The sequence below is a fragment of the Cervus canadensis genome, chromosome 24, assembly GCF_019320065.1.
Source record: "Cervus canadensis isolate Bull #8, Minnesota chromosome 24, ASM1932006v1, whole genome shotgun sequence".
Classification (NCBI taxonomy): domain Eukaryota; kingdom Metazoa; phylum Chordata; class Mammalia; order Artiodactyla; family Cervidae; genus Cervus; species Cervus canadensis.
The window spans coordinates 15,883,013-15,899,170 of NC_057409.1; the positions used below are offsets into that span (position 1 = coordinate 15,883,013).

At 39.8% G+C, this 16,158-nt stretch overlaps 1 protein-coding gene across 1 annotated transcript in view; it reads left to right on the forward strand.

Moving 5' to 3' along the window:
- The window catches only part of PDE6D (phosphodiesterase 6D), a 54,545-nt gene continuing 38,387 nt past the window's right edge, over positions 1 to 16,158 (forward strand). The window contains exon 1 of the mRNA XM_043445501.1: positions 1 to 251. Within this exon, the coding sequence (XP_043301436.1) occupies positions 202 to 251 (50 nt within the window). The 5' untranslated portion in view covers positions 1 to 201. The remainder of the gene's footprint in view (positions 252 to 16,158) is intronic.

Below are 16,158 nucleotides of genomic sequence, written 5' to 3' on the forward strand. Positions count from 1 at the left end.
GGGCGCTCAGAGGCTAGAGGGAAGGAGAAGGGATCAGGAGCGGGAGCTGAGGGGAGGGAGAGGCCGGTCTGGGTCTGGCCGCTGCCGCTCTTCGCCCGAGGTCTTCAGGCCGGGCTGCGGTTCCCTCCTCAGTTCCTGGGCACTGTCTGCGAGGCTCCGCCAGGCCAGCGTGAGAGAGCCGCAGGCGGCAGCCGCCGCATCATGTCAGCCAAGGACGAGCGTGCCAGGGAGATCCTGAGGGGCTTCAAACTGTATCCGCCCGGGAGCGGGGCGGGGCCGGGAGGACTCCGGAGGCGGCCGCTCGCTGAGGAGACGGGCCGGGGGCGGGGGCCGCGCCAGGTGGACACCCGGGGAAAGGGTGGCGGGAAAGGAGGAAAGGAACGGCGTCCGGGGGCTCCCGGCGGGACCCGGCGCGGGAGGCGGGGAAAGGGTCGTCCGGAGGGAAGGAGGGGACGTTGATGGGAGCCCCGTGGGTAGAGGCAGAGGAGCCGCCGAATGGGGCTGGAAGAGGCTCCGGGCGTCGGAAACCGGAGTCGGGGAGGCGCGCTTGGGTCCGAGAAGGGAGGCCGGGAAGGGGTTGCGGCCCGTAAGGCAGGGCCGAGGGGGCGCGGTGGGCTGGCCTTGAAGCCCAGCAGCTTCTCTGGCGGGAAGCCCACCGGGCAGCAGGGGGAAAGTGACTTGGAGCGAGTGACCTTGTGTGGGACAAATACAGATGCTGGTGTTGAATTCTCTCAATGCGAGCGCGGTTATCGCATCCCACTCCGCACCCCCCAACCCCGCCCCACCCCTCGCCCCCCACCCCCCGCCACTCCCCTTCTCGTTTCCACAACTTCTTTTCCTCACTTGTGGCTCCTTCCAGGGCTGGAGCGGAGGAAGGTTGGGAGTGAGAAGTCCGAGATGGACCTCATCTTAACTCTCTCTTGGCCCTTGGAGGTGTTGGACGGTCGCTGCTTCTCCCTCAGCTCCTCAGTTCTCTTTCCAGCGAAATGAGGACCCTGGATGTGTGCGTGAGATGCCTTGAGGCGTTTTGGTTTTGCACTGGGACTCCTGGCGAAGGTGTGTCTGCTCGCACGAGTTTGTGTGGTTAAGGCGTAGACACTCTGGAACTGTCCAGCAATTATTTGATTACGTTGGGGACACTGTAGGGTTTAGTAGGGTATAGAAATCATTGTCTCGGCCCTGTTGTGGTGCTGCGGGTACTACCTTCTCTCCTTGCCCTAGTCAAACTGTGTTTGAATGGAGTGTTCATCTTTGACCATTTGATGCACATGGAAAAAGTGCAATCTTGTCCGTTCCAATCTCACATTTTCCTGCTGACCTTAATCTCTTCTTACATCCTATGTTTACAATATGGAACATTCTTCACTTCGTCTCTTAGTGAAAATATATTCATCCCTGTAGGGCTCCTCCCCTGGAGATTTAGTCAGGCACGGTTCTCTGAGCTGACTGTGTGTTTCCACAGTGTCCATTTCACCCCTGCAAATTTTCATTGCCTTGTCATAATCAGAAACCAAGTTGGTAGTAAGTTTTAGAACCCAACAGCAAAAAAGTTTAACAGGAAGTTTTGGAGGTACAAATTAAGTTTTTCAAAGGGGAACTGACCTCCTTTGCTTTTTTTCAAGGGAAGGCATTATCACCTAAGCTTACTGCCATTCATGATAAACTTGCAGTACTTTTATGCAGTGAAGTTTCCTAACAGCCTCTTTTATGTATTAATAGCTTCATGTACCTTCCCCTGTTTCTCTTCCTAATAGTGCCTATAGATAGGAATGGCTGAAGTGTTACAAAAGCCATGACATGATTTTATTTTTCCCTTAAGTAATTTATATTGTTACTTAACATTTATGCTGTAAACGGTAAACTGAAGGCTATGAAGAATTGAGAGATTTCAGAAGCCATGTTTTTATCTGATTGGAGTTAACATGTTGTGACAATAAGAAAGGGTCTTTTTAATGGCTTTAAACAAACCAAAAAGGGAAAGTTTGAGCTTCTCACCTTCAGTCTTGGTTCTTGAATGTTGTTCAAGAGAAACTTTGGCTCTTGAGAAAGAGGCAAAGGACAAATATGGAAAAGAATAGAAAGTAGAACCTGTGTCGTTTAGTGCATCACGAAACAGGCTTTCAGGGAAAATTTGACCGGGGCTGATTAAATCACATGGGGAGCAGCCACCAAGAAAAGTTAGCATGGAGACAACAGAGTATCATCCTCTGGTAGCTTTTATTCGCATCTGAGAATTAAGAGAGAAAAGGAAAGAGTTCTAGGATTTGTTACTACCTTCAGGGAAAAATAAAATTAATGTTTTAATAAGAAACTACTTGACTGTCATCCACCTTTTATTGGATAAATTGTTCCGAGTATCTTTTTCTGTAAGAAGAGTCATTTCTACAAAAAGAAATCACCATTTTATTCTCCTGCCAACAATGTTGATAGTACTCATTTTCCACATTGACTGTGTTGGTTTTTTTCTTTTTGTCTGTTTGAACAGTAGATGACATCTTGTGTTAACTTGTGTTTCCCTGATACTGCTATCTCTGGAGAGGTAACAGCATAGTGGTTAAGAGATATACTGGCTTGAGAGCTTTACTGTCTGCAATGGAATTCCAGCTTAGGTTGTGTGTCCCTGAGGAGCTTCTTTTAACTGCTGCTACAATTTCCTCAGCAGTTAAAAAAGGATAAAAATAGTACCTTATCTCCTAGAGTTGTTGTGAGAATTAAATGAGTTGATCTAAAGCATTTAGCCAAGCACCTGATGCCTGTAAGCACATTGTATTAGCTATTATCATTGTCATTGTTATTAGAAGAAGTCACAAAATCTTCTGTTTGGCCATTTCTTTTTCTATGAATTGTTTGTTGATTTTGTTTTTTGCCCATTTTACTATTGAATCGCATATTTTCCTTATTGCTTTGTAGGTGTTCTTTATTGTAATATCAATCCTTTGTGTATATTACATATTGCCAATGTTTTCTCTCCACATTTTACTTTTTTGTTGTTGAACAGAAGTTTAATACTATAACTTCAGATTCATCAATGTTTTTCACATGGCTTTTGAATTTTATGTCTTGTTTAAGAATACCTTCCTTATCTTACTGTTAAAAAATAACCTCCTATGTTTTTTCTCTTTTCAATGTTTAGCTCTTTAATCTACCTGAAATGTAAATTAAATATACATATGGTATGGGGTAGAAATCTTACTTCCTCTGCTATTTGGATAGACAGTTGTCCACTACCATTTACCAAGTAGTTAGACCATCCTTTCCCCACTGTTTTGAAAGCTATCTTTGTCATGTACTAAGTCTCCTTAAGACCTGGGTGTATTTTTGGAATATTTCTGTTTCAATGCTCCATTTAGCTCTTCCCATTCCTTTACTGTATGCATTGGTTTAATATAGTTTTATAGCGTGATTTAGTATAGTTTACAAGAGGATTGATATGTCACAGACTTATGTGTTTTAAGTCATATAAGTTCCCTATAAATATTCATGTACTCTTTATACAAACAGAACTTTGCCCATGTGCTCATAATAGATACTCAATAAGTATGAATAACATACTTCATAAATCAGGCATAGTCTTTGTGTCTGAGAGAATCCAACATGGGCTTTATATTTGTCATAAGATTTTTCAAAAATGAAATATTAAAAAAAATTTTTTTGGCTGCTCAGCCTTGCGGAATCTCAGTTCCCTGACCAGGGGTCAAACCCATGCACCCTGCAGTAGAAGCTCAGAGCCCTTAACCAGTGGACCACCAGGGAATTCCCAAGATTTCTTTTTCACATCACTTCCACACCACCTGCTTTTAGCTCATACACGTTAGGAACTAAAGTTGTGAATGAAAAATGACTTGGGGAGCAAATGTGATTCTCCTGCAAGGTTTTGAATTTGAGTATTTAAGTAGCTAATATGGAGATTTTGTTTGTGAATTCTACGTTCCGTATTTTATTCATTCAATAAATATCTGTTGGACGATTTCTGAACAGAGCACTGTGCACTTAAAAGACATAAAAATGAGTGAGTCACAGACCCTTCAGAAATCTAACCATTTTTGTGTCTGTTTAGAAGGGATATCTTATAAAGCAATGCATTTTTTAAAATAGTATTTAATTTTTCTTTTACAGACTCCAGCTACCTAGATATGACCTTTGTTAATATTTTAATATAGTCTTCTAGTGTAGCTAATGCTTATTGTATTTCCTTTTATTAAATGGAATCATAGGTATTATTTTGAAACTTTTTAAACTGAATAAATTTATCATGTTCATAATTGTCAAAGATAGTTATTAATACTTTGAGTTACAGTCAGTGACATAGATTTGTCACGGAAAGCCTTATACTAGTTTTGTAGTGTAGGCTGTAATGCACTATTCTGCCTATCAGATTATTTTTTCCTCAACATAAATCTATAATTTTATTAACTTAATTTCAAGAAACTGACCCACTGCCATAAGAAAGAATTATGCTTTTATGATCTCATTATTTTTAATCTGTCTGGAATTTGCTTTGGTATAAGGTATGAAGCAGTGATTTAATTTTTTTATAAAGACTGCTAATTGTCTTTATTTATTTCCTTATACTCCAAATATTAATATAATATCCAGAATATAAGTGCTACCTACAAATCAATAAGATAAATATTTAATTCAAAATGGGCAAAGGATATGAGAAACAGTTCACAGAAGAAAACTGCAAATGACCAATGAATAGATTCAGAGATGTCCAACCTTCTTAAAACAACAAGGGACTTCCCTGGTGTTCCAGTGGCTAAGACTTCTGCTTCCAGTGTAGGGAGTGTTCCTCGATCTCTGGTTGAGGAACTAAGATCCCACATGCCTCGTGGTGTGACCAAAAAAAAAAAATTATGCCTTTTTTCCCAATTAGTTAACAAAAACTTAAAAGATTGATAATAGTCAGTGTTGGCAACTATTGGGGAAAGGGGTGTTTTGTGTGTGTCTGTGTGTCTATTTAAGACCTTATGGAAAGTAATTGGTATCTATCAAAAGTGTACATGTAGCTGCAGCAAAGCACAGAGCAGTCATTGGAGCATGGACTATTCGTTCAGATTTTATTGCCTCTACCACTGTGACCCTAGGCAGAGCCCTCAACTCTGAACCTCAGTATCCATTTCATTTCTTTAGAGGGTTGTTAAGAGGATTAGATGAGACTGCATATAAAATGCTTAGTACAGTGCCTGGCTCATAGTAAGTAATAAATGTTAACTGCTATATTATTTGTCTTATTAATACTTATTAACACTAATAGTAGTGTTAACATTACTGTAAGTGAAAAAAGTGAAAGTGTTAGTCGCTCAATCATGTTCAACTCTTTGTGACCCCAGGGACTGTAGCCTGCTAGGCTCCTCTATCCATGGAATTCTCCAGGCAAGAATACTGGAGTGGATAGGCATTCCCTTCTTCAGAGAATTTTCCCAACCCAGGGATCAAACCCAGGTCTCCTGCATTGCAAGCGGATTCTTTGCTGTCTGAGCCACCAGGGAAAGCCACCTATTTTTCTGAGGTCTAACCAATGACTTCATGCTACCATTCTTTCTCACTGAACAGCTATATCTGTTTTGCCTCTTTGAAGAAATGATTCAGTTAAGTAGCATCGATGTATACCTAGTATTTATCTTATTTTCTAGCAACTAATCACATTCCAATTTATGGCAGTGAGCAAAAAAAAAAATAACTAGTTTGATTCAGAGGTTTCTGAAAGCAGCTTTCACTTATGTTCTTCCATTTCCTCTATATAGTTTGTTCCTGGATCCCCCACCTTCTCTTTCTCAGAGCACCTTGATCTTTGACTTTACTTCCAGTCAAAAGTAATTGGTTTTGCGTCATCTATTCACTTAGATTTCCTTGTTAAGAATAGTAGACTAAAAAAAAATAAATAAATAAATAAAAAAAAAGAATAGTAGACTGTTGAACTTTTTTTGAATGTCAGTATTGCCTAAGAGATACCTTGACCAAGTGTTAAAAGTGAGTCTGGAGTTTATAATTCCTAAAATATAGTTTTCATCTTATCAACCCCAAATTTGGGGAAAGTAAAATACACCACCCATACAGCCTGTGAACACACAGACTTTTAAAAATATTGATTGATTTTATGTATCTGGCTGCTCAAAGACTTAGTTGCAGCTTGCAGAATCTTTTTTATTTGGCATGTGGAATCTAGTTCCCTGACCAGGGATCAAACCTGGGCGCTGCCTTGGGAGCACAGAGTCTTAGCCACTGGACCACCAGGGAAGTCCCCAAATAGATTGTTTTGATCATAGATCATAGACTTCATGGAGATTGTGATTGGTAGTTTGTTCTCCAGGACCTTCCTGCGTGGGCTTAGAGAAGTTATTGTTATCCTGAATTGATTAAATAACTATAACATTCTATTGTTTTTGTTATTTAGGATTTTTAAACAGGAATTGCTCCTTTTGCATTTGGGGAAGGAATTTAGAATATAATTAGACACTTAAATTCTTCTTCAGACCTTCTAAATTTCTTTCCAGAATTATGTTTATAGTGAAATACAATACTGACTTCTGGAAAAATGGAACAGAATATGGTAAAACTGTCATGGAAAATTCCAGTTGTATCATCATTGTATTTGATAAAAGACTATCAGTGGTGCTGAGGTTTGCCAGCTGTAGGTTCTTATCAGGCTTGACCTCACTTTTGCCTCACAGGCATCACTTGTCAGCCCTCTGTGTCCACAAATCGCCATGTTAGAGGAGGACTTGACTTCTAAAAGTATGGACCTGTCCCTATTCCTGAGCCTTGGCATCAGAGGAAGATACTATAACGGCAAGGCCATCTTGTCTAATAAAATCTGACTGTTCCAACCATTGCTTGAATGCTTACAACTCAAATTATCAAGATTTTAGTAGCAACATTCTTCTTTTGCTTTTCACCTGCTGATGATTTTGAAGTTGAGAGGAAAAGCAAATATATTTTCTTAAGCCCTATATCCATAAAGAGCTCAGTGGATTGGACTAAAGAAAGAAGTACACTGTTTATAGAGGAATCTGCTTAGACTGCAGTGAGGATGGGGGGACACAGTGAAGTGGAGCTGGTCCAGAGGAGAGACACTTGAAAAATGTCAGCACAATAATTGGAGAACTGAGGGAGATTAACCTGAAGATGAGTTGGACAAAGGATATGAGTGTTGTAAAGTTTTAAAAAACTGTTCTAAAGAGTTAAAATTGAATGTATTCTTTATGACTCTCAGAGGACACAAGATTAGCAGTTATAAGGGACAGAGTTTAGCTCAGTTGTTTTTTGTCTTGAAGGATTTTGCGGGGTGGGCCTCTGTGCAGCAGGCAGGATCTTAGTTCCCTGACCGGGGATCAAACCTGTACCTCCTGTAGTAGAAGCAGAGTCTTAACTACAGGACCACCAGGGAAGTCCCAGCCCAGTTTTAATAATTAGAATTACCTGAAGAGAAAAAATTTTTCCAGAAAATATTTTAAGCAGCAGATGGATGCCTATCCATCAGGAGTATTGCAGAAGGGAATTATATATGCATCAGACAAGATATTAGAGTACATGGTTTCCAAAAGGACTCAAATCCTTTCAACACTGCAGTTCTTTGATTTGGTGACAAACTTTCTTAGTTAACAAGGACTCTTCAGCAGCTTATTTCTATTGAGATATGTACTACACCTAAAATAGGCAAAACACTTTTTGTGATTTGATATAATGAAAGCATGATAGCGTTTCCTTTTTGTTTTTCAGACAAGTCTTTAGGAACTCAGTATTGTTAATGTGTTTTGTTTAGTGTATTGTGGATCCACTGATTCAAAGTTATGGAGAGCAATTTTTGCCTCTGAATTTGAATAAAGTCTAGAGAACTAAACATAAGTAGTTCTAATATAAAAAACACTTTACATATAGCCATAAGAAGAAAGGGGAGAGTCTAATAATATCTCACATTCTTGTAGTCTTTTTCAGTTTTTCAAAGCCCTTTGATGTATTATTACATTATTATTATATACAACTCTATACAATATTAACCTCACTTTATTAAGGAGAAAAGTAAGGATTGACAAGGTTGTCACTAAGATAAAGGCAGAACCTTAACTTAAACCTTGGCTTGTGTTTCTACAGACTACTATTTTCTATAGCATATCATGATGCCTCTCTGGAGAATTTATTTTTGTTGCTATATTATCGGTTTTGAGTTTGAAAATTTTCCTCAAAAGAAAAAGAAAATTTTCCTCAGTGGTCAAGTCACAGATTTATTTTTCAGTTGGAAATTATTCTCTTCTGTTGTGATCCTACCCCCTATATTCTTCTTTGTTTTTCCTCAATTCTCAGATACAGAGGGCAGGATTTAGCTTGGGGTAAGGGAACATTTCCTAACAATTAGAGTTAGCTGGGCGGGGGGGGGGGAGATGTTTCCCCCACAGACTGGGGGCCTTAAACAACAGAAATTTATTTCTCACAGTTCTAGTCTCGGAAGTCCAAAACCAAGGTACTGACTGATTTGGTCCCTGGCTCCCACCTGGCCACCTTCTCCCTGAGTCCTCACGTGGTGGAGAGTAGATGGCAAGTCGTAGGAGAGTCATCACTCTACCGTGTGTGGCACTGCTACCTGGCCGGCAGTTCTACTCGGAAAGGATGATTTGTAGACAGGTCACTGCAAAATAAACTTTTTTAAGGGACTGAATCTGAGAATCTAGCCTGATCACTTACCTTCATGGAATAGAAATTGAGAGATTTAAATTAAATGTCTTTTGCTTTTGAGCCACTTTCTGTGAGAAGGATAAAGGCAGAGGAGCTCTGGCCTTAGGACTGCCGCTTACTGGTGGTTCATTCAGATGTTTGTTAGCAGGGTCTGTAAGTGCCTGGTAATTTACTAAACCCAGGAGATGCAGAATAATAAGCCAGTTTCTGTATCCAGAGAGCTTTTATGAGGGAGGGAGAGACCGAGATGGAGATGATAACAAGCAGAATACAATGCAATAAATGCCTAGTAGTATGAAGTACTGAGGAACCTCAGAGTACTGTGGAACCTGCGGCTGGAGGCGTTCTAGAAGACTTCAGAATTGTCATTCGAATGAGGTCTTGGATGATGAGTAGGTGTTGAGCAGTTTAATTTTAAAGATACGCGACAGTAACATAGAGGAAGGAAAGTGATGGCATGGAAAATGAGGAAAGAGGATTTCAGGGGGGAGTTGGGGTCAAAAATGAGAAAGAGGGCTTCCCTGGTGGCGCAATGATCCCTGGTCTGAGAAGATTCCACATGCCTTGGACCAACTGAGCCAGTGCAACACAAATACTGAGTCCATGCTCTAGAGCCCACGAGCTGCAACTACTGAAGCTCATGAGCTTTAGAACCCGCATGCCACAACTACTGAGCCCATATGCTGCAACTACTGAGCCCGCATGCCTAGAGCCCAGTGCTCCACAGCAAGAGAAACCCCCACAGTGCCCTGAACAGGTTAAACAGGGTGGCATAGCTACTTCTTTAAACCTCATTCTCTTGTGGAACCTGCAAAATTTGCAAGCTGCAGTAAAATCCTTTATAAAATCCTGAATTAAAAAAGAAAGAGAAGCTACCACAGTAAGCCTGCGCACTGCTACGAAAAGTAGCTGCTGCTTGCTGCAACTACAGAAAGCCCTCTCAAAACAACAAAGACCCTGCACAGCCATAAGTAAATAAATTTTTTAAAAAATGAGAAAGGATGAGGATCAAAAACAAGTCCTTGAGATTGCTGGAAATTTCATTCACTCATTGAATATTTGAGACTCTACTGAAAGTTCCATAATCCTTTCTTGGTGATCTTTTTGAGAATAGCAGCTATTTGGGAAAACAAATTAACTACCAAGATTTTAAAAGTGGATAATAGATGAGGAAATAAATTCAGCAAGAATAGATTACTTTTCCAAGAAATCTGGTGACCTGAGAAAGCAGAGATTAGGGAAGTAGCTTGAGTAGGCAGAGAGATTTTATTAAAGAGTGGAAGTCACTTATTAAAGCTTATCCAACTTTATGCAAGTTGCCTAACACCTATAAGACAAGGATAATGCTTGTTCCATCTGCCTTATAGAGATATTATGAAATTTAAGTGGAATAATATTTGTCACCTCACTTTAAAAACTGTGGCTCTCCAACTAATAAAAATAAATGGAAAAAAAAAATTAAAAGTGTAGCTCTATAGACACATTGTGCTTACTATTACACTGTTATTTATCTTTGCTTTAAATTTCAGGATTGCTTTCTATTTTTCAAATTTTAGATTCCATGTTTCAGGGTGTTGATAAAACCAGAGCCTTAGTGATCCTTTTTTTAAATTCTAGATTAGACATCTGAAGCCTTTTTCATAATTCTGGAGGATAATTATGGCTGCTGGAGTGATGAAATAAGCCCCTTCCATGGCACATATGTCCCATTTGAAAGCCAAAATCATCTTTGGTTTTCTTTTTTTTTTTTTTAAGAGTTATAACTTCAGAAAGTTGATTTCTCAATACTGTAGCATTTTTAAAGCTAGGTAAAATTTGGGATCTCTAAATGTTGATTTCAGTAGGATTTAAGGTAATATTCCTGTTCCTCTGAATTATTTATAAGAAACAGCTGCTGATCCTTTTGGACAAGTACCCTGTGTTGTCTCTTCCTCCATCAGGAGGTTTTGGGAAGCAGGTAAAAATGCAAAGGGAAGATCTATGAATCTCTTTGGTTATGTCTCTTCTAGCTTGCTTCTGAGCAGTTTCAGGCACATAACCACACATATATCAGTAGAAGAATACACCTACTAGAAAAAGGTTTGTTTCATTGTTTGTCTTTGCTAGTGAGAAGGCTGTGTTATGTTTCAAATACTGTTCTTTTTCTCATTATAAATTACTTGGCTCCACTCTTTGCCCAGGCCAGTTTGAATTTTGATTGTGCACTTTCTGAGCATAGTACCTCTGCCAGGCCAGAGTATTATTTCACTGTGATATCGCCACTGATCATGGTGTGTGTATTATGTTTCAAGGATACTAAAACCAAGTTTCTCAGGGATCTTTATATTTCGTCACCTTGTCCCCATGCATAAGAGAAATACCACATGGAAAAATCACTGGGAACTTACTGGGCAAAGAAAGATGTTGTTCAGTCGCCAAGTCATGTCCAACTCTTCACAGCTCCATGGACTGCAGGAAGCCAGGCTTCCCTGTCCCTCAGCATCTCTTGGAGTTTAAATGTCCATCAATTAGAACTGGTTCTTTAAACATACTAAAAAGTGGGATGCTCTCTATAACCAATGCTAGGGCAGAAGGAGCCTAGAAGGAGGCTTTTGGTATTTAAGAATTAATGAAAAGCATGGGGAGTTCTCTGGTGGTTCAGTGACTAAGACTCCGTGATCCCAAAGTGGGGGGCCCAGTTTCCATTCCTGGTTAGGGAATTAGATCCCATATGCTACAAATAAAAGAACCCACATGCCACAACTAAAACCCAGTGCAACCAAATAAATAATTTTTTAAAGGATTGCTGAATGAATACCTTATTTAAAAAAAAAAAGAATGATAATCGGAATAAGAGAAGGAAGTGAATTCAGAAAGTGAACAAAGAAGAGAGGGTTCTAGAGGGGAGAGATCATAAAGTGTTAAAGTATAGAGAACAAGAACAAAAAGAAAAAGCTACAACTAAAAATGAGGAAAGCAGAGCAAAGAAAGGCACTCTATGATGAAAATGCTCAGAATACCACTAAATAGAAATTCCCTTTGTTTACTGCTGGTCATTGCAGCTGCTTCCACCCCAGAGGAATGAGAAGGGGGAGGTTTTTCCTCATGCCTGTGACCTTGGTGTTGAAGATTTGCCTCCTATTGCTCAGGTCAACCATAGTAGATGTTAGCATATGTCATTTGTGCTTAGTCAGCCATTTTGCCTGACAATTCTACTTACCTTGAAATTCCTCCAGACTATAGGTAATGAGCCGCATTCCCATATATAATTTACTGTGCCGAGTGACGAATTCAACTTAATACAGATGGGCTTTTCATTCTAATGTGTTTTCATGTACAGTTTGGCTTAGTGATGAAACTCTTCTCCCCAAGGAGCATGGGGTTTTGGGGTCTGTCTGTTGCCTTTTGTTTTTTGCCGAGCTCCATCTCTAAGCTGGCCTCTCCATAGCCTATTGGACCCTGAATGAGCAGCTCTACTTGTTTGGCTTTTAGGCACTTTTCAGTGAGCCTTGCTTTCTGGTTCCTCAGCCTGAACAAGAATCTAATCAACCCCTCTGACTTGCTCTCTGATGCTCAGTGTAGTTCAACATGTATTTGAAAGGCTACTATGTGCTGAGCACTGAGAAGAGAAGGGTAAATAATACAGTGCCAATGGAATTTGACTCACAGACTTATATTCATGGTACATTCTGATAAGTAATATGATGCAAGTTTAAACAAGTGTACAAGTGCACTGAGGAGGGATACGAGCTTTGCCTCAGGGTGTGTCAGGGACCACGTCAGAGAGGTTGACAGCAGCGCTGAGTCCTTAAGAAGAGTACTGGATGGGGGGATACACATTCTAGGTGGAGTGGAGCAGTAGTCTGCTAAACACTCAAGCAAAAGAAAATAAGGTCTTTGGGAAGTATAGCAATTAGGGGTAGCTGGAGGGTAGGCTGTACCTAGGAACTAAGGTAGGAGGTGACTGGAGAATGGAAAGGATGGCTGGGACTAGACTCAGTGTCTTCCTCCCTCCAGTAAGCCTTGACTGACCCTCTTAACTTCACTCCAGGCTTTCAGCAGTTCATTATACCTACTACCCTCCTGGCTGCCTGTTGATTTCCTATTCTTTATTAAATTGTCCTTTCTACTTGACCTGCCTTCTTATCTCACCCTTCTTCATTGTTTTTTTTAACCTATTATTAACTTATAACCTTTAAAAAAAGAGTCAGTAGTATTCCCCAAACCTATTTACAAAGCTTGAACTTTATATAAAGTTCCTTAGAAATGTGTGTGTCAGAGGATGGAAAGATTTTTTTTTTTTTTTAATGCTCACATGGGATTAATTGTGCCCATGTCAAGCAAGAGCCAGGGTCTTATCTTTCTATCCTCTCAAATAGGGGTCCCCAACCTCTGGATCTAACACCCGATGATCTGGGGTGGAGATGATGTAATAATAATAGAAATCAAATGCACAGTAATTGTAATGCACTTAAATCATCCTGAAATCATCCCTTACTCCAATCCAGGGAAAAATTATCTTCCACAAAACCAGTCCCTGGTGCCAGAAAGGTTGGGGACTGCAGCTTTAGATCAATGCTACTTAAACTATTACTGTAAAACAATTAAAAAAAAAAGGGAGGGGATTCCCTGGTGGTCCAGTGTTTAAGACTCTGAGCTCCCAATGGAGGGAGCATGGGTTCTATCCCTGGTTGGGAACTAACATCCCACATGCTGTGTGTCCAATAAATAAAATTAAACTGTTACTGGTAACAAGCCAGATTTTTACTTCTAATCCTTTATAGACTGATGTTTTTTATAAAATAAATAAAAATGAGTTATTAGAAAGATGACATACAAAATGTCAAAAATTTTATTATTAGAATCAACATTCAAATTACTCTGCTAAATTCCTGTTAAACTTTTTAGACCCTTGTCATAGACAGGTAACCAGTGCATTCACAAACCAGCACCAGTCTGTGGACCACATTTTGAGTAACATGTCTGTAGAATCCCCAATACAATTTGTGCCTGATACACAGTCGAACTTCAGTGCGTGTTTAAAGAGTTAAGTATGCATGTTTAAAGAGTAAGTATGTGAATGAGATGGTTAGCATGATTATAGTAGTAGAAAGGGAAAAATGAACAATGACGGTTCTCTTTAGAGAGTTGAAGGGAAATAATTTAGTAAGAAAGTAAAGAGTACCATAGCAGTGTTACCCTCCATGTAAAACAAGCTATTCACTCTCTGAACATTGTTCCTTTGGCTCTCTAGGCAAATACTAGTAAATCACCTGTGTGAATTTATGAGAAATACTAGTTTTGATCTTGACAAAAATATAAAATTTACTGTGAATGTCTGTAGAAAACTGTCAACCTGCTTATCTGAACTAGTTTTCAGGAGCAAAGCTACAGTTGGCAAGGATTGATTCAGATAGTAACCCTGCTTTTTCAGTCAAAGTACTCCTCCATGTCATAATATGAACCATACTGCCAAATGCTTTCCCTGCCAGAGATTTTCTTGTTTCCTTTTGCATCTTCTCAGAAGATTAGCTGAATAAGGTAAGAAGTCTTTCTATCAAAAACTATAATGAACAAGCTTTCTGTGTCAGGTAAGATAACTTCAGATTGCTTATTACACTACAGATTTTCAGTTCCTTAAAGCAAGTTGTAAAGTCTTGAATTCCTTTCAAATAAGAAATTCATGCTATTTTTCAGAGGATAGAAAAGCAGGAGGTGTACTCTTTAATATTCGAACACACGGATGCATTTCAAGGAGATCATTAATCTAAAATATTTCATTAACTGAATGCAGCTTATAATAGGGGACTTCTGCTGTCGTTAAGTAGAATTGTGTTTCCATTGTGGATCAGTAAAACCAGCCCTCCATATTCATGGGTTCCACATCCAGGAATTCAACCAACTGCATTACCAGAAATATTTAGGGGACTTCCCTGGTGGCACAGTGGTTAGGACTCCACCCTTTCAATGAGGGGGCATGGGTATGATCCCTGGTTAGAGATCTAGAATCCCACATGCCCAGTGGTGTGGCCAAATTTTAAAAAACATATATTCAAGAAAAAAAATTCCAGAAAGTTTCCAAAAAGCAAAACTTGAATTTGCCATGCCAGCAACTATTTACATAGCATTTACATTGTATTATATATTATAAATATTCTAGAGATTATTTAAAGTATAGGGAGAATGTGCATAAGTTGTATGCAAATACTATACCATTTTATAAAGAAGGGACTTGAGCATCCACAGATTATGATGTGAGGGGGTCCTACAACCAGTCCCCCACAGATACTGAGCGTACAGTTGTACAATATCAATAGCTCAATTCATAGTCCTTATTCTCTACTAACCATATCCCAAGAGAACATTGTTAGGTGGAGCAAAAGGACCATTTTGAGGTCTGCCTGCCTTTATCATCCTCTCATCAGTTTCCTCAGCTCTTCTAGCACTGGAGGCCTGTCCTCATAAAGATACCCAGGATCTTGCAGCTGCCTGATGTCACTTCTTTTCAAGAGCATGTAGTATGGACAAGCCTCACCTGAATTCGAGCTGTGTTGACTACCTGAGTACCTTTCTCATGAGTTCCTGAGAAAGGTATTTAACTTCTGAGATCACTACTGTTTCATGTGAGTGTCATTATCAAGTGAGATAAGATTGAAAAATAGAAAAGACAGGGGCTCTTAGGACAGTGCTCAACTGGTATATTGAATGTAGGTACTCAGATAGTAGTTCTTTCCCCTACCTCTTTCTTTGAAAGACCAGCTTTAAGCGATTAATGTAGCCAAATGTCAAATAAGGCTGGAAATACTGTTTACCTTTTCCCTGGTACGTTTGCAGTTATCAAGTTGAACAAGACTGCTAGGAAACTGGCTTCTCGGGTGGCTTAGTGGTAACAAATTCGCCTGCTAAGGCAGGCGACGTGGGTTCCATCCCTGGGTGGGGAAGATCCTCTGAAGAAGAAATGGCAACTCACTCCAGTATTCTTGACTGGGAAATTCCATGGACAGAGGAGCCAGGCAGGCTGCAGCCCATAGTGTCCCAAAGAGTTGAACGTGACTGCACACGAATGCATGCTAGGAAGCTAGCTCTGAGAAATGCAAAGAAGTTAGGACTTTCTTTATCTGTCTGCACTGGTAGTGAATCGTTGATTAAGAATTATTGATCTTTGTTGCCACTGTTCAGCTACCTTCAGTGAGGTTTCCCTTAGCCTTTGGAGATTTTTACAGAAGCTCAGTAGAAAGACATGAACCTCAATCTGAGACAGATTTCTTTTTTCCTAGTCCTAACTGGACTAAATGATCCAGCAACCCTCCTTACCATTTGAATGTGGAGGAGACCAACCCCTCAACTAGTACTAGATCTCTTTATCTGGACATGTTGTGACTTTCTTGATTTTATAGAATTATATAATGGTTCAGTAATTTCTGGAAAGCTTGCCTAAGCTAAAAGAAATTATGTCTATAGTCACATAACGTGTCTTCTTTGTAAATATGTCTTCTGCTCATCAAG